Source organism: Lissotriton helveticus, chromosome 11 (genome assembly GCF_964261635.1).
Source record: "Lissotriton helveticus chromosome 11, aLisHel1.1, whole genome shotgun sequence".
Lineage (NCBI taxonomy): Eukaryota > Metazoa > Chordata > Amphibia > Caudata > Salamandridae > Lissotriton > Lissotriton helveticus.
The window spans coordinates 1,108,817,845-1,108,840,516 of record NC_136072.1 but is presented as its reverse complement, the minus strand read 5'-3'; the positions used below and the strand labels follow the sequence as shown (position 1 = coordinate 1,108,840,516).

Below are 22,672 nucleotides of genomic sequence, written 5' to 3'. Positions count from 1 at the left end.
AGTTGGATCAGTAACAATGGCTTAGAAGTGGAAAATAATTAATTGTATCAAGAGGACAGAAGTTTTTTGACAATAGAATAAAGCATGAGTATGAACAGAAACAGCTTTAGGGAAAATAAGTTCAAGTTCAAGTTCAATCTTTATTATGCTTTGGAACTCCTTAGAGGTCCACATAAAGAAAAAGTACAATACAGAAATACCATTCACAGCGAAAGTAGACAAATCATAACAATTACAATTACTAGAACACAAAGTGACACATTATTAAGCATGCCGATCTTCAAAAAATTTCTAAAAAACATTTAAAAAAATTAAAAATATAGAAACAAAATCTCTCATTAGGGGGATTATATAAAGCACTCATAAAAGAATTCGCATTTAGAATACCCATTTGCAAGCATATTTGTCTTAGCCATTTGCTGCGATAAGGACGCAGCGCTGGGCATATGAAAAGTACATGTATTCGATCTTGAATAGAATGATGACAAAAATTGCAGATTGCAGATACTCCATGCCATTTAAACAAAAGATTATTTAGGGGTAACAAATCTTGTCTCAATAAAAACCAAAATCTCCGGATACCATGAGATAAGTTAGTTAGTTAGTATTTAGGGAAAATAACAAATGTGCATACATTTATAACTATGGGCATGATTCGCAGAGAGTTCCTCTGGTGTAACTGAGAAGATTCAAAGAGTCCAAGATATACAATAGTCATCTATACAGTATTGTCAAAGATGAGCACAGCGGCACATTGATTTTTAGCAAATCGTTGCTAAGGACCTTGACGTCAGACAAATTTCAGTGCAGTTCTACCAACTTAACAGCACCAAGAGCAAACAGAAGTGACATCACATTATAGTGAAAAGGCATGCTAATATCCCACATTCTGCCAAACCTCAGTAAAGTAAACAGCTTGCATTAAAAACTAAAGACTAAAACTCTGCAAAACACCTACATTAAACAACAAAAACAAAACAATAAAAACATTTGTCTTCTTGATGTCAGCACAGTATGTAAACCAGGAAGGTTTCTAGTAAGCATGCTGTATTCGAAATTCTGCTCGTCTCCCCTTCTCCCCGCTGCTGTCACTCCTGCAGCAATCTCACCTCTAATGTGGAAAAAAACATTGGGGGTCGGGGCGCAGAGTGTGTTAGAGGAATGGAACGCAGCCTACCCGGGAGCAGAAAGAATGGGGGAGTGCTGAAAGATGATTGGGGAGGAGAAGGAATGGGAGGCAGTTAGGGGTAAGCCTGCAGTCTGCCCGGGAGGAGAGGGAGGAAGAATGGGGAGTGATGAAAGGGGTGCAGAAAGATTATTGGGGGGTGGAGGCGGGTAGCGGTGCACCTGCAGTCTGCGTGCAGTGGGGGCCAGGAGCAGGCTCGATTTATGTGAAGAGAAGATGGAGGGTGGCGGACGGAATGCGAGAGAGACTTTGAGCACACGAATGAGAGAGAGGCGGCCAGGAGTCCACCTGCAGTGTGTCTGCAGGAGGGGAGGCTCTGTGGGGACCTGACTTATTTATGTGAGGGGTGCAAAAAGGGAGGGGTGCACCGAAAGGGCATGCGCAGAAAAATGATGAGCGCGTGTAGGCATAAGAGGAAGCTGGGAGCGCACCTGCTGTTTCTCTGCAGAAGGGCGGACTCCGTGGGGACCAGTAGCATGTTTTATTTATGGGAGGGGCTTTAGTCTCTGGGGGTGAGTGTGGAGATATGTGGAGAGATGAATGACAAGTGAAAGGAACATATGATCGATCAAAGGTTGACACACAAAAGAGGAAAGCAATGAAAAGAGAAGAGACAAAATATGTAGCCCAATATATGCTTCTGTGGGCTACGCTTCTTTGAGTAAGGTTATTTGGAAAGGGGCTCGACCATTTGAAGAGCAACAAACATTCGCTATTGCCAAAGTATGCATTCATAACAGGCGCGCTTTGTACTTCCTTAATCTTTTGAATCTGAGTGTTGTTTTTAAAAATAGTTAAGGTACGACAGAACTAGTCGGGCATCAGCAGTGCCAAAACAGTGGGGAGTCGTAAAATTGCAGAGCATTACATACCATCCCTGGTAACACACTTTAGCAATGCCTGTGATGTCTGCCTGCCTCCTCCCGCAGGAAACTCGAATTAGAACCATAAACATTATGGAAAGTCGAGACGGCGATTCAAGTCTGTAACTCCAAACACGGCATATCTCTAGCAGGTGCTTATGAGATCCGTGCACAGTTAAATTGAAGCGGTTTTCCAACAAAAAGAACACAGCATGGGAATAATGCTGGGGATTTGTCACAGTAGAAGTCAAATGGAATGTAAACAAGTGTGGGCGTGCATCTCGCGGCGCGGGAGCAGGGAGAATCGCGGTGCGGCAGCAGGGAGAGAGGAGGGGGCCTGCTCTGGTTTCCCTTGCAGGAGCCAGCAGGAAACATCTGTTTGTAATTATTAACAGATGGTTCCTGCACGCTCCCTCAAGAAAATCGCCAACGTGCACGAGTTGCCATTGAAGGCAAAGGAACGCGTGCATGTTTAGGCGCATCGATGACTACAGGTCTCCTTCTTATGCAGCGCATGCGCGCTGCGTTGGCGAGACCTAATGAATGTGCTCATCTGTAACACAACTTGCGCTCATGTAAAGCAGTCTGATACCGTCAGTTCTAATTCGTGCTATATAGAACTCCGCCCCAAAAAAGGTTAAAGTAAGCCTCTAGTTAGGTTTTTTTAAAGGATACACACACACTCAGATACACACACAGTGGTATGATAAAGTTTTAAGACCTTTGTGAGATATTACATCAACAATTGTCTCTCAAGTCATCCACTAAACAATCTCTGTCCTGTGCAGCAAATCAGTAACCCATGGTCCATCTGTGATAGATGTCAGAATCCATGATAAGTCCTACACAGATGTTAATCTTTAATGCTCAATTCTAGAGAGGACATAAGAAACTATGACCGATCCTGTCCAGTACTTCAATAACTTGTGCACCGCGTAACTATGGAGAATATTAACCCATGTAACATCTTATCCAGTTCTTCAAATCCGCATCCCATTGCCAAATTACACAAAAAGGCAAGACCTATTCTATACAGGCAATCCCAACATCACACATTCTAGCCAGTAGGTAAGTTATGGGCTGGCATGTCAAGGCCATCAACACAACTAATCAGTTTCCCCAGGTATTTGATAATCAAAGCCTGATCCTAGGCAAGAGGAAAGAAAACAATACAGCATTCTCCATTATATTCAGGAAATGTATACCAATACAGTTACTGTGGTTTTCCTCTTTACAAACATCATTAATTATGAATTCAGTAGTCCATGAGTGACATTAAACACAATACCCATTGCTATTTAGGGTACCAGTAACCAATTCACAAACTATCTAATACATTAAACCCCATATTCCATTGTATGTACAACATCAACATTCATAGCCCATGCTGGCTAGCACACCAATACAACTCTTAGTACAAAAAACATTTCCATGTGTCATCACAACAAAGGCACCAAAAACTCATGCATCATCCTATCTAGATCAACAGCACATGCTCAATCCTAACCCTAGCATCAAATCACTTGCGCCATCCTATTGAAGGTGTGAATAACCCATGCACCATCATTGTATTGACCCATGCTATGACCTATCTAGAACATCAATAAACTATGCTCCATACTATCTTGAACAATAACAACTCCTGGGCCATGCTATACAGACCCTCGGGGATCTATATGACTGATCTAACATGGAAATTAAAGCCCATGACAACCACAACCCAAAATCACACCCCAGGTGTTATTCTACAAAGTACACTAATAGTACCTCCATGATACTATTCAGGGATTAGATCCATACTCCAGTCAAGGACAACAGTGACCTATGTTCAGTGCAGTCCAGGACACCAGTAATCCATGTCCATCCCTTTCCGGCACTAAGGCATGCATATCTTACCCGGACAAAAATAAATCATACTCATCATATCCTAATCGAACTCTATGTTCTATGTAATAATAATCATGCAACTTATACAACATTCCTATGTCCTATGTAACGATCATTATGCACCTTATGTGATATTCCTTTTCTATTATAAAGTGCTCTAACACCTTTGGGTAATGTCCTCACCACATACATATGCATAAATAAATGCAATAACATATCCTGGATATTAATTATTCATGTTTCATCCTACTCAGGGCATTAATAATATATGGTTTATTTTATACAATAAATCTAAAGTCATGTGATCTCCTTCAATATTTATAAATTGCCCCGGTAGTTGGTCTCTCCTTGCCAAGTGATCATTAAAGATGTTCTGTTTCAAATTTGTGCCTCACTGCCCTTGAATTTCTCTAAGGGAGATCCTTATCTCGTGACTGGGAAGCACATATCTATGTGGCTTAAAACTGGATTTCAGGTTGATTTCATAATACAGATTTATGTTTAGAGGCTCTCATAATTTTACAAACCTCAGACTTTCTCACAAGAAGGATTCCATCTAAAACAAATGACAAAACTTGTTAATGTATTGGTTTCATTTTTGTAAATTGCCTAGTCCCTTGTTTCTGCTTTGTAATAATTAATAAATAAGAAAAATCATGGAGCCCAAGTATTTGAACCTGCTCTCAAAGCAATTTCATAGAAAAGCCACATCCTATCTTAAGTGTGGCATTGCCAATGCCCTTGGTCGACTGGAACCAGGACATCAGTGATGCACTATGGTTGATTACCATTATAGCATCAGAGCCAGCTGCAGCGGGCTCTACAGGCCATTCGGCTCAGGCCTTTAACAAGGGAGTGGGCCTTTAATGGTCGGTAGAGCCTGCTACGGAGGGTAATAAGATTGTTAGAACATTCTACTCCTAGAGTTAGCATTCTGTGATGGAAATGTTATTCCCTTTCTTACCGTCAGTGACAGGGTCACAGTGAGGAGTGCCAATGCTGTAGCCATAAGTACATAACCAGTCAGCAGAATTGTTTTCATGCCAAACATGTCAGCTACGAAGGCCTGGTGAAAGAGAAAATATGATGAGAGCTCTTACTGAGGACACTGGAAAATATTTTGCTCTTCTTTTAAATCCCAGCATTGCAATTAATACAACACCAATTTTAAAACATACAATACTAGAGGTCAAAGATTCCATCATGCATGTCCTGAAACACCAAGGATATCCTTTGATGGAATGTCAGCTAAGCAAAAGAAACAACAGTCCCTGAAAAGGATACTCTGTAATTTAAAAATATTATTTAAAAGTTAACAATCTATTGAAAGAGTACATTAAATTCAATATTCACAAATTAAACATAATAATGTGAGTCCTCCACTAAACAAATAAGGCAGACTAGCTTTATTGTATTTCCGTTGTGACGCGACCTTGTGAACAAAACTTATGACACACACATAGTTCACAGAATTGCATGTGTGTATCACATTTTCCGGAGCACCAAGCATGATTATTTCACCTCACTGCACTGTTTTGTTTATTGCAATTTAATTCATATTTTGTTTGCATATTAAATGTGAAATAAAATTTTTAAATTACATGGCATCCTTTATTTCAATAGGGACCATTGTTACTTACACTTTTTTATATTATACTTTGTAAGCAGATCCAGGGGCTGCATTATTGTTTGTGCACATTGCCCAGGTCTGCACCATAAACCACCCTTAAATTAGTATGCTGGGTGCAGGCTTAGTCAGTGGGCCGTATTTCGTATAATATGATAACCAAACTGTAGGCGCAAACTCATGAGTACCTTGAAGGCAGCATATTATTAAAAGCTATGCAGGCTGTCTTAGGTAGCTTTTAAAACACAGGCACACCAGGATTACTTGTAGGGGGGTAGATATCCGCCTAGAAGTAGGAGCAGTGAGTGACTGCACCTGCTTGCAGCAGAATGTATGGGGGGTCTATTAGATTCCCTTGCAGGCATTGAACTCGGCAGACTGACTGACTGTGGGCCTCCTCTTTGTGGTACACAGACAGTGGTACCTTTGCTGCTTATGTTTCATTCATAATATGGTGTGGGTGCATGTGGCCCCCTAGAATCACACCAGAGTATGTGTATGCCGGTGCAATCTGTATTACAGAAAGGGCTACACAGGTCCACAACCTCTTATGTAATATGAAATTGCCCAGCGGGTGCAGGAATCGGGAGCTTTCGCTTGTTGTACCACTGGATACCCTATGTAATACTGAGTCCAGCGTTTCAACCCTTCAATTTCTTGTAAAAAAGTGGTTGCACTATGGGAGTTTGAGTGTTTGTTTGCTTTAATTCAACCAATAGGTCTAACATACAAAATAACATTGATTTGACTGTAAAGTATGGTGTCCCAGCAACATGGAACCACAAAATGTCTCACAACATGGCAGCCATTTTGAAACAAAGAGGCTGACTAAATGAGTTCATTTTGGCTCTGGAAGGACAATCAGTCTCAAGCATATAGTCCAACATTATTGTACCATGGTACTAACTTAATAGCCTAGTATAGTTCCTTCAAGAGGATTTCACTGGACATGCCATACACAGATACATCTTCAGCTTTTGATTCCACATTGTGCATTGCAAAGCTGCTGGTGGGTGCCATGAGGACTCTGGGCCTGATTTAGATCTTGGCGGGATTCCCATCATCCCACCATGGTGGTTTAAAGTACTCCATCGAGTTGAAAGAGTCCCACCCACCATCAGATGTGTGGTGGCTGAACCACCATCAACATTGGCAGACTGTTTACTGACGTGCAAGCAGCGAACCTCCGTCGACGCGACGGACTCCATTGATGGCTAACAGTACTCTGTTGTCATCAAGCCGGTGGGTTTGCACTGAGCAGATTTAGATTTCCCCTTTCTGTTGACGTTGTCCTAGCTGCAGTTTCCTGATGGAGAAAGTCCCTGGTCGAGTGGAGACTGGTAAATACGACTTATTTTCATTTGCCTCAAAAACATATCTAGGAAATGTGTAATGCTCTTTTTGATACATTTTGCATGCCACATAAACAGCATACACACACTACTGAATGCACAAACACAGGCACCACAAGCAAAACATCCACAACCACCACAAAAACAATATTTTTTTGGAAGGGTCAATACAGGTGTGTTCAATTTACCTTGATATGTTGGAAAATTAACACTACTGCATTATAAAGTAAGAAAACATTGTAAGCGATTTACAAGAAGGAAGCCTAGACTCTCATTGCCGCATCCATTAAAGCATAGGGTTTAATCTAGGAGAGTGGTGCTTAGATCAGGGGAATACAGCCTCCTGGGTCCCCATAAGCAGATACAATCGACACAATTATATACAGGAAATGATCAGCACCCACTATATGTCCATATTTCTAAAAGCGATCTGTTTTGTTCCAACAATGAATGGTAAAATACAACACTGGTTCTGAGTCCCATTCAATTTGCCAAATTAACTTCAGAGTTTCTCGTATTCATTAAGATCACTTCAAATGTGTTGTGTGTTCAGAAAATTCTTTATTGATGATATAAAAAAATGTTCACATCAGCGTAGCCAACGCGTTTGGTCTCTTTTCACGAGACATCTTCAGGGCTTGTCCTTTTAGAGATGGATTTCTCAAAACATCAGTTTTTGTTGATTTACTTGTAAGAGAAGTTTGATTATTGCAATCGGTATCTTAATTCTATGACAGGAAAATTCAGCAACTAAAAGATCAATTTCGTGCACGGACCATGTCGTTCTTTAAGCTAAGTCACCATATGATGTATGTCTACCATATCCGGGTTTAGAGTCCAAATGTATCTAGGAGCAATGCGAAAAAAAACACACAGCTATATCAATTGTCAACACACAAATCATAGACATTTGTAAAAGTTGTTTGCCTTAGATCCCAACGACAACTAAGTTATTTGGTGTCATGGTGAAATCTGTGAGGGGCATGGCCAAGATAGCGGCAGCATCAGACGCATTGTAAAGAGCTCTGCAAATGGCCTGTGCTTCATCCAGCATATATCCTGCCCATCCAGCGAAAAGACCGCTTACACACCTGCTGATGTGGGTGTATGCCTGTGAGGCCTGGATGGATGACACCTGTTACTGCCACTGAGGAATCCTGTGACAGGGTCCCCGATTAGCCTCTTTGCTGCTGGGCGAGGATGCAGCAGTGGTGATGGCTGCCCCTGAACTACCGGCCCTAGAGTGTGAGATGCTGAGGTAGCTGCAATACCATTGGCCATTTGCCCTCGGTTTGATGTGCGTGAGACAGCCGGCACCCGCTCTCCCCTAATAGTAAAGTGCTGGGCAGGAACTGCATGGACCCTCGCGACTACTTGAAGGCATCCTAGAGAACGGTGTGTCGAAGACCGGGACTGAAGAGCTGCGGAGGAGGAGGTAGGTGCGGGCCCAGTTGGATCCCCTTTGCTGCTGTAGAGCTGTTTGCCCTGGGATTGCGGTGCATGGGACTGCTGGTGCCCGCTTTCCTCTGTGGGTGAAACACCGGGGGTCTGATTGTTAATAGAGGAGCTGCTGACCCCTCTCGGTCCCAAGTCGGTGCCCCAGATGTTTTTATTTGGTATTTCCCTGAGGACTGTGCACCACCTAGCATGCTCTGGAGATCTACAGCACACAGGCCCCGTTCTCTTCTTGTTCTCCTTGCCAGATGATTGCCACATGGAAATCCCGCTGTGCGGCTAACACCGTTCCTGATCAGGACTGGAGATTGTGCTCCTGCCCATAGTAAGCAAGCATTTGCATTGCAATAGGTCTCGCATTCACATGAGTTTGAGCTATTGGAATTGTAAATGACAAAGTCTTTTATTTATGTTTTGGGTATTAAAACATAAATAAAAGGCATTGTCATTTAAAGTACTAATAGCTTCAACTCTCGCAAATGCGAGACCTATTGCATTGCAATAAAGGGCATTCTCGATCAGTTGTTAGATTGTAAATATCACAGGAAGATACTGGCCTGCAATGTCTGCAAAGTAGTGATAATGTGCAGTAAAGAAGATGTATAAGTGTTGTAAATCACACATACAAAAAGTGTGAAGTGAGAGTTACATATGATCCAAGCTATAAACACTAACAAAGTGCTCCAACACCTTTCGCTCGATCATTACACTGTTGTGACTCAGCAGGTACGAGCGGGAGGGGGGGGGGATTTCCTGACCCCTCCATGATTTGAGTATTGCCTAATGTCATTGCTATCTTTGGCCTTATAAAAAACAGTCCAGCTGTAGTAGGGCCCTGGCTTCACCTCCTGGTGCAGGAGAGGCTGTTCTTTATGGCAGGCATGGAGGGAGGGAGGGAGGAATGGTCTCGGCTGCAGCTCCGGCCTTGTACATTGCCCCTGCTATTACTAGTGAGCGAGAGGCACTGAGGTGGATGGTATTGGTGGTGGTATTAGTGGTGGTGGAGGTGGTATTGTATTGGTGGTGGTGGTATTGGTGGTGGTGGTGGTGGTATTGCTGGTATTGCTGGTGGTGGTGGTGGTATTGGTGGTGGTGGTGGTATTGGTGCTATTGGTGTTGGTGCTATTGTTGGTGGCGGTATTGTGGTGGTATCGGTATTGGTGGTGGTGGTGGTGGTACTGGTATTGGTGGTGGTGGTATTGATATTGTTGTTGGTGGTATTGGTATTGGTGGTAGTGGTATTGGAATTGGTTGTATTGGTGGTGGTGGTGGTGGTACTGCAATTGGTGGTGGTGCTATTGGTGGTGGTATTGGTGGCGGTATTGGTGGTATTCGTGGTGGGTATTGGTGGTAGTATTGGTGGTATTGGAAGTGGTGATGGTATTGGTATTGGTGGTGGTATTGGTTTTGGCATTGGTGGTGTTGATGGTGGTGGTAGTGGTATTGGTGGTGGTGTGGTAATGGTGGTCTTGATGGTGCTGGTGGCATTGTCGGTGGCGGTGGTGTTGTTAGTGCTGGTGGTATTGGTGGTGGTATTGGTATTGGTAGTGGTATTGATGGTTGTGGCATTGGTGGTGGTGGTATTGGTGGTGGTAGCATTGGTGGTGGTGGTATTGGTGTTGGTGGTATTGGTGGTTGTGGTATTGGTGGTGGTGGTATTCGTGATGATGATGGTATTGGTGGTGGTAGTGATATTGGTGGTGTTAGTATTGGTGTAAGAAGTTGTATTAGTCGAGATATTGGTGGTAGTATTAGTGGTGTTGGTGGAGTTGGTGCTGTTATTGGTGGTGGTGGTATGTGGTGGTTGTATTGGTGGTGGTGGTGTTGGTGGTGGTGGTATTGGTGGTGGTGGTAGTGGTATTGGTGGTGGTATTGGTGGTAGTATTGATGGTAGTGGTGGTATTGGTGGTGGTGATGATGGTAGTGGTATTGGTGGTGTTGATGGTGGTGGTGGTAGTGGTATTGGTGGTGGTGGTGGTGGTATTGGTGCTGGTTGTATTGGTAGTGGTATTGGTAGTGGTGGTATTGGTATTGGTATTGGAATTGGTAGTGGTATTGGTATTGGTAGTGGTATTAGTAGTGGTGGTATTGGTGGTGGTGGTATTAGTGGTGCTGCTATTGGTGGTGGTGTTGGTGGTGGTGGTGGTGGTATTAGTGGTGGTGGTAGTATTGGTGGTGGTGGTATTGGTGGTGCTGGTATTGATGGTGGTATTGGTGGTAGCGGTGGTTTTGGTGGTGGTGGTATTGGTGGTGGTTGTGGTGGTCTTGGTGGTTGTGGTGGTTTTATTGGTGGTGTTGGTATTGGTGGTGGTGGTATTGGTGGTGGTGGTGGTATTAGTGGTGGTGGTATTGGTGGTGGTATTGGTGGTGGTAGTGGTGGTATTGGTGGTGGTGGTGTTGTTAATAAACAGACTTTTGAAAACAACACGTCAGCTGGCTTTAATACAGCTGACATGTAACACAGATGTGCTGTTGTCAGCTTCAGCCCATTAGCACGCGATTATGTGCTACCTGGAATTCACATGAATTAATTTTATAATCTAAATCCATTTTACTTGGGGGCTTGAAACAGGCACAAGATAATGCCAGGTTTAAGTGATTGAAAGATTGCACCCCTGTTACAGGGTGGCCATGCTGCTTAAAAAAACACAAGCGGGTTCAGCTGAAGTAGTGTATGTCTGGCCTGCAGTAAGAGAAACTCAATAAAGTAAATAGTGCTTACAGACTAAATAACAGGTACCGTGTAACAACTGAAATAAAAGGGCCACTCGCATTCGGAGGGAACAAATGAAGACAAGGCCGTACTAAGGAGGGACTAACAAGTCTATTAATGAATCGGAAGGCAGCAGTTACGAGAGACAATGACACAAGCCAATGAAAAATATGGGAGGAGAGTGGGCGCGGCTTCTCTCCATACTCTCCATGCACGCTGCTGCTAGGCTTGACCTAAAATTGGTGATACTCTTGCCACTTGGAATTTTCCTCATGGGATAATGCTCCATTTCACTCCTGCAGCGCCCTTGCCAAGAGTCCAAGGGGTAAGTGCTTGATATTGTAAAATACCGTAGTGGTGTAGCGTGAACCGTCTTACCACCTGTGTGTGCCTCCGGCCTGGCCTCCTGCATTGACCCTCACGGTGACAGCATTAGCCCAATACACTTGCCTGCTCTAATACTCAGCCAGCCTACCACTTGTCTGACTTTTGCTAATAGAAGCACTGTACACCACCACACGGTGCGGGACATCGGGAGGCCAGTATGTTGGTGGATGCCGCTGCCTCTTTATGTGACACTGTTGTTGATGCTTCCCTGCTTGTCCCATTAACCTTTTGGCACCTCAAATCACTACACGGGCGTCTTTAATATCCAGACTACTTCTAATATTCAATTAATAGTGTCCCTGTCCCCTGTGCCTTTCACCCCAGGTGGGATTCCTTGCCTGGCTGTGTTAATACATGAGGAAAACTGTTCTCTATGATTCAGCTGTGTGCACCCGAAACTCTGAGAAGCAGAGACTTCATGAGTTAGACTTTAAATATGCACTCTTTTCCAGCAAAGCTTAAGGTGATCAATGGTGATACCAAACACAACAGTGATGGACAGAATGTGGATCAATGTCACACATTCACCCCAGTCCAAAGATCTGGGCCCAAATCCATCGTTTTTCCACTCCACACCACCCTGGGTTAGACAATGGCGATATGCAAATCAGCGCTGACCCTGTGCCCCATGGGAACAGTCCAGTCCGAACTACAAAAGCCATGTCCTTCCCAGAACGGAAACAAGCATCCGAGGACCGGCCCGGTTTCGAGGTAACACCTCTCATCAGCCCGCCTAGCTTGATTCCAGTGGTGTGGAGTGCCTGGGACTCACGTCTGAGCATCCCCAGTACACTTAGAGCGGTAATTGCAAACACAACAGTGATGGACAGAATGTGGATCAATGTCACACATTCACCCCAGTCCAAAGATCTGGGCCCAAATCCATCGTTTTTCCACTCCACACCACCCTGGGTTAGACAATGGCGATATTCAAATCAGCGCTGACCATGTGCCCCATGGGAACAGTCCAGTCCGAACTACAAAAGCCATGTCCTTCCCAGAACGGAAACAAGCATCCGAGGACCGGCCCGGTTTCGAGGTAACACCTCTCATCAGCCCGGCTAGCTTGATTCCAGTGGTGTGGAGTGCCTGGGACTCACGTCTGAGCATCCCCAGTACACTTAGAGCGGTAATTGCAAACACAACAGTGATGGACAGAATGTGGATCAATGTCACACATTCACCCCAGTCCAAAGATCCGGGCCCAAATCCATCGTTTTTCCACTCCACACCACCCTGGGTTAGACAATGGCGATATGCAAATCAGCGCTGACCCTGTGCCCCATGGGAACAGTCCAGTCCGAACTACAAAAGCCATGTCCTTCCCAGAACGGCAACAAGCATCCGAGGACCGGCCCGGTTTCGAGGTAACACCTCTCTTCAGCCCGGCTAGCTTGATTCCAGTGGTGTGGAGTGCCTGGGACTCACGTCTGAGCATCCCCAGTACACTTAGAGCGGTAATTGCAAACACAACAGTGATGGACAGAATGTGGATCAATGTCACACATTCACCCCAGTCCAAAGATCTGGGCCCAAAGCCATCGTTTTTCCACTCCACACCACCCTGGGTTAGACAATGGCGATATGCAAATCAGCGCTGACCCTGTGCCCCATGGGAACAGTCCAGTCCCAACTACAAAAGCCATGTCCTTCCCAGAACGGAAACAAGCATCCGAGGACCGGCCCGGTTTCGAGGTAACACCTCTCATCAGCCCGGCTAGCTTGATTCCAGTGGTGTTGAGTGCCTGGGACTCACGTCTGAGCATCCCCAGTACACTTAGAGCGGTAATTGCAAACACAACAGTGATGGACAGAATGTGGATCAATGTCACACATTCACCCCAGTCCAAAGATCTGGGCCCAAATCCATCGTTTTTCCACTCCACACCACCCTGGGTTAGACAATGGCGATATGCAAATCAGCGCTGACCCTGTGCCCCATGGGAACAGTCCAGTCCGAACTACAAAAGCCATGTCCTTCCCAGAACGGAAGTCAAGCTAGCCGGGCTGATGAGAGGTGTTACCTCGAAACCGTGCCGGTCCTCGGATGCTTGTTTCCATTCTGGGAAGGACATGGATTTGTAGTTCGGACTGGACTGTTCCCATGGGGCACAGGGTCAGCGCTGATTTGCATATCGCCATTGTCTAACCCAGGGTGGTGTGGAGTGGAAAAACGATGGATTTGGGCCCAGATCTTTTGACTGGGGTGAATGTGTGACATTGATCCACATTCTGTCCATCACTGTTGTGTTTGCAATTACCGCTCTAAGTGTACTGGGGATGCTCAGACGTGAGTCCCAGGCACTCCACACCACTGGAGTCAAGCTAGCCGGGCTGATGAGAGGTGTTACCTCGAAACCAGGCCGGTCCTCGGATGCTTGTTTCCGTTCTGGGAAGGACATGGCTTTTGTAGTTCGGACTGGACTGTTCCCATGGGGCACAGGGTCAGCGCTGATTTGCATATCGCCATTGTCTAACCCAGGGTGGTGTGGAGTGGAAAAACGATGGATTTGGGCCCAGATCTTTTGACTGGGGTGAATGTGTGACATTGATCCACATTCTGTCCATCACTGTTGTGTTTGCAATTACCGCTCTAAGTGTACTGGGGATGCTCAGACGTGAGTCCCAGGCACTCCACACCACTGGAGTCAAGCTAGCCGGGCTGATGAGAGGTGTTACCTCGAAACCAGGCCGGTCCTCGGATGCTTGTTTCCGTTCTGGGAAGGACATGGCTTTTGTAGTTCGGACTGGACTGTTCCCATGGGGCACAGGGTCAGCGCTGATTTGCATATCGCCATTGTCTAACCCAGGGTGGTGTGGAGTGGAAAAACGATGGATTTGGGCCCAGATCTTTTGACTGGGGTGAATGTGTTACATTGATCCACATTCTGTCCATCACTGTTGTGTTTGCAATGGTGATACGGCATACATATTCCACTCACCAGAGGAAACATGGACCTGGCTCCACGCTAAAAACCTGATGCAAGCTCTTGCCAAGGACTCGAGCCCCAGGGACTGGTTGGTATACCCACAGAGATTGAGTAAATGCAGAACCCTTAAGACAAAACCTACCAAGGTTCAAGTGGCAGCTAAGCAGGCTCGCGCGGTGTTGGAGGCTTCACTTCATAGCACAAACTATTTTCTTCTTCTAACCAAGGAGCCCACCTCGGAGTCAGAATCGGACTTGATTGGCTCGCTGACATCAAAGGATGAAGTCCACTGAAGCCTGACTATTACTGTGCTGTCAGCTGATGACCTCTGAAGCAGCTTGTTTTGTCTGTGGGGTGCATGACCCAGTGAGGATGTATTGCTGTTGGAAGGTACGAAACACTGAACATGGGGGCGGGATGTTGCATTATTAGTTCTGGGCCCATTGAACAACGACTTTCTTTAGATCCCTTCAGCTTTACTTGGGCCATTCTCCCACTGGAGTATTTTGCATGGACTTGAATATGTTGCAGATATTTCTTATGTTCCAGTTGCATCGTTTGAGACATTATGGCATGGGGCCGGAAGTGCTCAGGCCTGAAATAGGGGAGTTGTGCTACTGATATGTTCAATTGTTTTTTATTTCCTGGTTAGGAGAGTGAACATGATAAGAGGGGGATTTTAGGGGCTGAAGGACAGGATGGGTCCAGAGAGTCACAGATATGTAATCTGCGCACATGGACCACACCTTTCACGTTTTTACTTGGAACATTTGTGGTATGGCAGCCCCTGCCAGGAGACACAGGATATATGTTTATCTCTGGTGCAAGGAACTTAAAGTGGATAGGTGTATGAGTGTGCAAGTGTTTTGAACTGGATACTTTGCCTATTTCCAAGGGGTACTCATCTGGATTGCTCTAGATGTGTCCTTTGTGAAGGCACGAGTCCTTGTTGATAAGGAGTGCCATTATGTAGTTCTGGAGGGTACCTTAAATGGGCGCCCCTTTTTTATTGTGTCCCTTTATTCATCTAACACCCCCATGGGCATGTTCTTGGGCAGTTTGTCCCAAATTCTGTTGCTGGATCCCCAGGCCCTAAGGTTATGGGGAGGTGATTTTAATTCCATTCATGGCACTGACTTGGATCGCTTGGTATCCCCGCTCCCGGTGCTCTGGGCATGCAGGTGATGACCATATTCCAGTCCTGGTTACATTCCGATGGGGGGCAGGGACTCCTAGCCAACCTAGCAGGTGTAAATGGAGGCCCTCCAGGACATGGCATATAGAGACACCATTACAGAGCACCTCTCCCAGTATTTTGAGGAGAATACAGTGTCAGTGGATTCCCGGGGGTTGGAGTGGGACTCCATGAACGTGGTCACAAGGGCGCACTGCATCTCCACGACATGGGGAGTCAAATCATCTCTCACTTGTAGTGTCCTGACTTTAGACACAGAGCTCGAGGCAGTAATGGCACATGATAAACACCCGTCAATATTAGGGGGAGTTGCAGAAACACTGTGATCTGAACTATAAATCATCCCCGACGCACCAGCACGCTGAGGCTGATAACTGGGGCACACATTGGCTTGGTTGCTGAGGTCAGAAATTTCCAGGATGTTTGTGGGCACCATACACGATGACACAGTCAGCTTGACAATCACTCAGGCAGACATTAACGCAGTGTACACTCAGTATTATGAGATGCTGTACTCCTCTCCCCGGGAGTGTTGTGTTCGATTTTAGATTCTGTATGCATTTCCCGATTCATGCCCTTATACAGGTACAATTCACATTGCCCTTCTATAGGCATAGAAATCCAGTCCTTATTTAGGCATAGCCCATGCTACCCAAATACAGGCATGGCTACTTCCATCCATTCATTTACGTCACCATGATTTCTTGGAAACCTGACTGTTAAGCAGAAGGGACTTCCCCTAGCCTTGATATTGATTTCTCCAAGAATTCATTTATTATGCATGAACATCTATTCCTTAGGGATTCATTCATGATGTTCATATGCCCGACTTTATGTCAATACTGGCATTCCTAAACACCTTCAAGGTATAAATATACCTTCACTTGCTATGGCAAAGCGTGGTTTGGTGCAGTTCGACTACCTACTTGCACAACGCAGCTCGCTACAGCAAGTGCCGAAGGAAGCCAACTCTCCAGCTGACGCACTGATCAGAAGCTGTCATCCTCCTGCCGAGAATCCAGCTCCAGTGTTTCTGACTCCCCGTGTGGTGTGTTGGGAAATCGAGTCCCATGAAAGAGATACCAACCTCTCTCATTCTAAGGTTTGGAGCTGATTAGAACCTAGAGAAACCTTTGGCAATCTTGGCAAAACTAAACATATGCTAAAGACAACACCTACTTCCTCCCTCGTACTAGACCTTGGTTAGAAACACTGGGGTAGGCGTACTTTAGAAGCACCAGTTGAGTATTTTATCCTGTGTTATTTATGTACGTATTTTTACATTTCATAGCAAAAGACAATGCTGTTACAGTATTACAGTATTATTTTATATTACTGTTTATGCTGTACGCATTCTACTTCGCAGTCTGTCTAACGATTTTAGCAGTTCACCTGTCTTGCATGAGAAAGAAGACTGTTCAATAAACCCCTTTTATTGAATCGCCCGTCTCTATATTTCTGTGCAAACTCTGTAGAAACAAAGCATGCACGATTGACTGAGTGAACTAGTTATCTATTGTTTCCACGACTCTGAAGATATTGTTCTGGTTCTAGGGGAAATAAAGTTGTCATGTTTATACGGTTGTCAGAGACTAATCCCTTCTTGTTTATTCGAGAAAGTTTCTAGTGACCTCTGAGTTAGCTGGCACACACACAATTAAGTTTAATATACTCGATAGAGACATACTGACCTCAGTCGTATGTCAAATATATAGTGTATGTTATTCCAATGCGTAGAGCCTATTAGGGATATAGGAACTACACTACAGTAGCCCCCATCGGCACCGGTGCAGGACTACCTACAAGCAACAGGAGATTAATTTAGCAATTCACCAGATGTCACATGGTAGGACCTTAGGCATGTATGGGTTTCCTGTGGAGTATTATGAAGCCTTTGGGACCACCTTAGCTCCCTGTCTATTGGATATTTATCAAGAAGCACACCACCAGGTCATCCTACTGAAGTCTCTGCGTGAGGCTCCCATAGTTGTGTTGCCAAAATGGGGCATAGACCCTCTTTGTAGGAGAGTAGGATCTGCTTACTATGGTTACCCCCACTTTTTGCTGGTGTTTCACTGTTTCTCGACTTTAGTCTGGCTGGGGCCCTGCTAACCAGGATTGCATGTACATTAGGTACACTCCAGATTGGTTACCTGGTTACCCTTGTGAGCCCCCAGTATATGGTACCTTATGTACCAAGGGCATAGGTACCCCAGAGGCCTACCAGGGGCTAAAGAATGTATTATGCCACCCCTGGGAAGGCTTCCAGAAGGGCACCACAGGTCTGCTCCTACAGCCTGGGTAAGGTGGTGCATGCACCCCTTACTAAGATATAGGCTACTTATATCTACCCTTAATCATTGACACATATAAACCTATAAGTCACTCCTATGGCAGGCCTTACCAATCCTGAAGGCAGAGTGCTTCGTTTTGTGTGAGAGGATACCCATGCATGAGCAGGACCCCTCTGCAGCTTTCGGAATCTATTCTCTGTAGCTGTTCTGTGATGCAGCCAGACCATATACTCTTAAGTGCATTATAACTTTGGAATAGCTGCATGGAAACATGTCGTGTTTGGTGTAAAACACTTTGGAATCCTACCCCCCACCCCACCAGTTCTGGCGGCGGGGTAGAGTTCCGCCCTTCTAGAGGGAGAAGACATGTACACACTTACCTGACCGGTAATAGTTTAAAAGAGCCCCGGCATCACAAAATTGATGCTGCAGACACAGTCATGAGTCTGACCTCCTGCTGCTAGACGAAACTCAGGCAGGGGAGGCCTCTGCACAATATGCTTCCTGTCACAGGGAGGTGTAGCCACCTCCCCAGATAGGCTTTAGTGTATTGGGGCTGGGTGGGTGCATTCAGTGAATGCTTTTCAGACAGTGCTGGGGGCACACTTGGTGTCCCTGTGTATATCCCAGTTCAAACCAGTTGCAGTGGTGCTCAGCCCCTGCTCTGGTGCAAAACTGGACAAAGGGAAATGGGTGTAACCACCCCCTCCCTGGATCCACCCACAGGTGGGTCCCTGTAGGTAGTCCAACCCCTAAACTTATTATGGGAAACCAGTCCTTATGACTTTAGATTACCTTGGACGAAACTCTGCAACATATATCCTGGACCTTCGACATTCTATTTTGACTAGAAGACGGAAGAATCTCCCTTGAGGTCAATGAGTGACTCCCCTGTTCAAACAGGCACCAAAGAAGCTTCTTGCCGGTCTGCATTACCAAGGCTCCTGCTAGATCCCGATGGATTTGCGACACAGGACATGTACTTCCAGACATCTCCAAGGCCAACACGAGATCCCAGCAAAGCTGAGACCAGCAGCCATCACGAGAGACGTGGGACCAGAACTCCTGGACACTGTGCAAATTTGCAAGTGCAACAATTCCCCAAGCTTTTCCGAAGTTGAACATTGGGCTACTTGTAGTCCAAGCCCCAAGCATCATTTGCACTGAAGTTTGTGGGCCTACACTCCACGAGTGTTCCCTGGGCCCCCTTCAAGCATTTCCACTCAAGGCTCCTTCGCAATCCCTGGTCCGTCGACTGGTGGGTCCCCACGAAGGTAAATCTTCTGTTTCTTGGGCTTTCCTGATTGCTCCAGATGTGCCCTGACTCCCCTCCAAAAAGTGAGTCCCTCAGACCTTGCTGGTCTGCACGAAGCCAATCTCTGCTTTCTGCTTGGGTTGCTGTTGCCAAGACTTGTTGGGTCCCATCCGGAATCCGACACCACAGCACTCGACATCCTTCGTGGGACAGCTCGAACCAAGCTCCTGGTTGTCGTCGACACCTCCTGCTCCTCGTGGCTGAAGAGTCAAGCTTCACCTTCTTCACCTGAAATCACCCAACATTGGTTGGCATCATCTCCTCGCCTTCCCAGTCACTGGCTAGTGTCCCAGACTCTGTCCCTTCTGCTTTCAGGTTCTTCTCGACTCCAATCCAGGTTTGGATCCATCTGGACACTTTTGACTTGGTCGCCTGTAGCACTTTCTCGCAGCTCGCCATTGAAAACGACGACGAAACCCGACACGAAAAGACACCTAAGCACCCGGCTTCCCTGGGTGAGGTAACACAACTACTCCCATGCTCCCATGGGTAGTGACTCTAGAACTGCCTAGTTCTAAAGGGGTTTGCTCCAAGTCCTCTTCTAAGTGTCCTTCCTTTGTAATTTTCCAACCGCAACTTTCCCCATAGAAGTAGATGGTGAATCGTGTCTGTGTTTAGACACTGCACGCGGCCTCCGTGGGTCCCCTGTGTCACTACCTTGGGTGGTTCCTGGTGGCCTTAGCGGTTCAACAGGCCCTAGGCCTTGCATCTATGACAGTTGTGGTTCTTATACCACTTTCTTAGTATATGGTTTGTGAGGCCCCTCGGGCTAAACGTATACTGTGCTAATTTACTGTGTGCTAAATAAGTTTAACTGATGCACTTTTGCCTGTGTTTAGAATAAATACTTATTTTTATATATACACCTGGTGTGGTTCTCCTTTCATTTAGTCATTCACGAGATTATAGACTGATAAAACAAGCTGCTTTACATTCCTTCGAGACTTAGCATGAAGGCTGCTCTCCACATTTTCCACTAGGATAGCTTTCTATAAGGTTGTCTTTAACCTACCGCCAATAAGGGGTCGTTTGGACTGGTGTAAGGTGCCCACTAGAATAGTGGACAGCATATGCCAGGCCAGCTTCTCACACTCTTGAGGTGTGTTCTTATCAACCCTTATGAATGTTGAACATTGACTATCAAGTAAAGCCCTGGCCAAAAGACTGATTCCTCTGCGTAGTTCTCTGGTTCACTTGGACCAATGTAGGTTTGTGCCACAAAGGGCAACACACTCCAATATTCACAGTTTTTGTCATATCATGGATGCAATGTCTGGGGAGGCTGACCTGTCGGTGGAGGTCTCCCCCGATTTTAAAAAGTGTTAGACACGCTCAGTAGGTCTTGTTTGCTTCAGGTGTAGGGGGGGGTTTGGAATGGGTCCTAACTTCTTGGGTTGGGTCAGGCTCTTATATACCACTCTGGTGGTACAGGTCCGCACGGACCGTCAGATCTTGCTGCCTTTCGCCATAGGCAGATGGACCATAAGGGGTGCTCCATGTCTCTGTTGCTTTTTGTACTTGCCATGGAGCCACTTGCTGCTTGCCATGTGCCCTCTCTGGGTTAATAAGGTGATGCTGGACTGACACAATGTGTCTTTATAAACAGACTATGTATTAATATATCTGAGAGACCATTCCCATTTACTACCTTTCCTCTATGAAATGCTTAATCTCTTTAGGGAGATGCCGTGCCTCTCAGTTAATTGGGGTAAGTCTTGTATCTTTCCTTTATGCCGTATTGAGCCAGAGTGCAGGGAGGGGCTGGATCCGGTGTGCCTCACTTGGAGTTTTGACACCTACCGCAAACTTGCTGTAAATGTCCACCACAATGACAGGGATCTACTAGATGGCAGTCATGTTAAGGTCCTGGCCTCGATTCACCAGTCTTTGCACTTCTGGATCCGATTGCCTCTCTCACCCATGGGCAGGGTGTCAGTGGCAAAGATGCTGATCCTTCTAAGGGTCTTCATTTTCTTTACATCTCTGCCAGTAATACTGCCCAAATCTGTTTTCATATCACTGAGGAGCCTGGAGTCTGAACTTGTATGGGGACCTACTCGCAAGCAGGTCTCACTTCCCATGCTTTGGCATCCCATGCTTGGGGGGAACTTGTGGTATCGGACCTGGAGTTATATTTGCAGTGGCCCAATTTCAATGCCCAGTGTGCTGGATGCCCAAGGATGGAACGGCAGAGGGCAACATGGTCCATTTGGACCTGAGAGGAATAAACATACTGGGTTGGCTGTTTGCGCTGGGAAGGCAGGCTTTTTTAGAAGTGATACCTGCAGCCTAGGAGTTAACCAATTGGCCAGCCCCTATAGTACTGTCGGGTGACTTTAATATTTCAGCAAACTTTGATATCAATGCCCCTTATACAGGTCGCAAACCTCGGGTATTTAGAGCAGTGTCCTCTATAATGCAATCTCATGGGCTAAGGGATGTGTGGGGAAGTTTAAAAAAAGATGAGCCAGGGCACACGTACTTCTCACACCCATTTAAAAAGCACACAAAGTTGGATTATTTTATGATATTGGCTACTCATCTTCCTAATGTGGAAATAGAAATGCTCCCAATGCTAATATCAGATCACAACCCCCTAGTCTTATCGATCGCCTTCAATAAACAAAAAAAAGCCAGACCCTGGACTTTTGACAGAAAGCTATTAGCTGACAGTAATTATATAGCGCGCGTAAAGGATTGGTCCCAGTCGTTCTTTAATGCTAATAGGTATAGTGCCTCTCGCATTGCTGTTTGGGATAGCTTCAAAGCAGGTTTGAGGGGGGAGACAATCAGTTATACTGCCCACAAGTGGAGAGAAGTGAAGGAAGAGAGAGCGAATCTACTGGGTAAACTGGCAGAGGCAGAGGAACAACATAGGAGGGATGTGTGCCAGGGGAATAGGGATACTCAGAGTATGGAGCGATTGAACAGTTTAAAGGCCAAAATACAAAAGCAACTGGCTAAGAAAGCTGCTGCAGAATACCAAACCCAGAGGGCAAGGGTGTACGAAACCGGTGAAAAGGCAGGCAGAGAATTGGCTTTACGTATAAGACAGGCTACATCTAAGAATATTATCACTAAGATTGAAGAGGGGGGCCAAATCTTCAAAAAACCAGTTGAAATCCTCGATGTCTTTAGAAGATTTTATCAAAATCTCTATAAGGAAGAGGAAGAATCGGACACTGAGGACCCAGATGTAAATTGGCCGGAAAGTGGCACAAAACTCACATCTATTGAAAGAGACATTCTAGAACAGGATATCACTATGGACGAATTGTTAGAGGCACTACAAGATCTAGCAGCAGGCAAGGCAGCAGGGCCCGACGCTATACCTTTGGAGGTCTATAAACATCTGACAGAAGAAACGTCACCTCTTCTATTGGATTTATTCAATGGAGTCGTAAATACAGGGGTAATACCGGAATCATGGACTAAAACTAATATTGTGGTATTCCATAAGAAAGGTAA

The 22,672-nt window shown here is 45.6% G+C and overlaps 1 protein-coding gene across 1 annotated transcript in view; it reads right to left on the bottom strand.

The window, feature by feature from the left end:
* The window catches only part of LOC144790945 (solute carrier family 2, facilitated glucose transporter member 11-like), a 525,594-nt gene that overhangs the window by 205,860 nt on the left and 297,062 nt on the right, over positions 1-22,672 (bottom strand). The window contains exon 9 of the mRNA XM_078665571.1: positions 4,901-5,002. Coding sequence (XP_078521697.1) covers positions 4,901-5,002 — 102 coding nt within the window. The remainder of the gene's footprint in view (positions 1-4,900; positions 5,003-22,672) is intronic.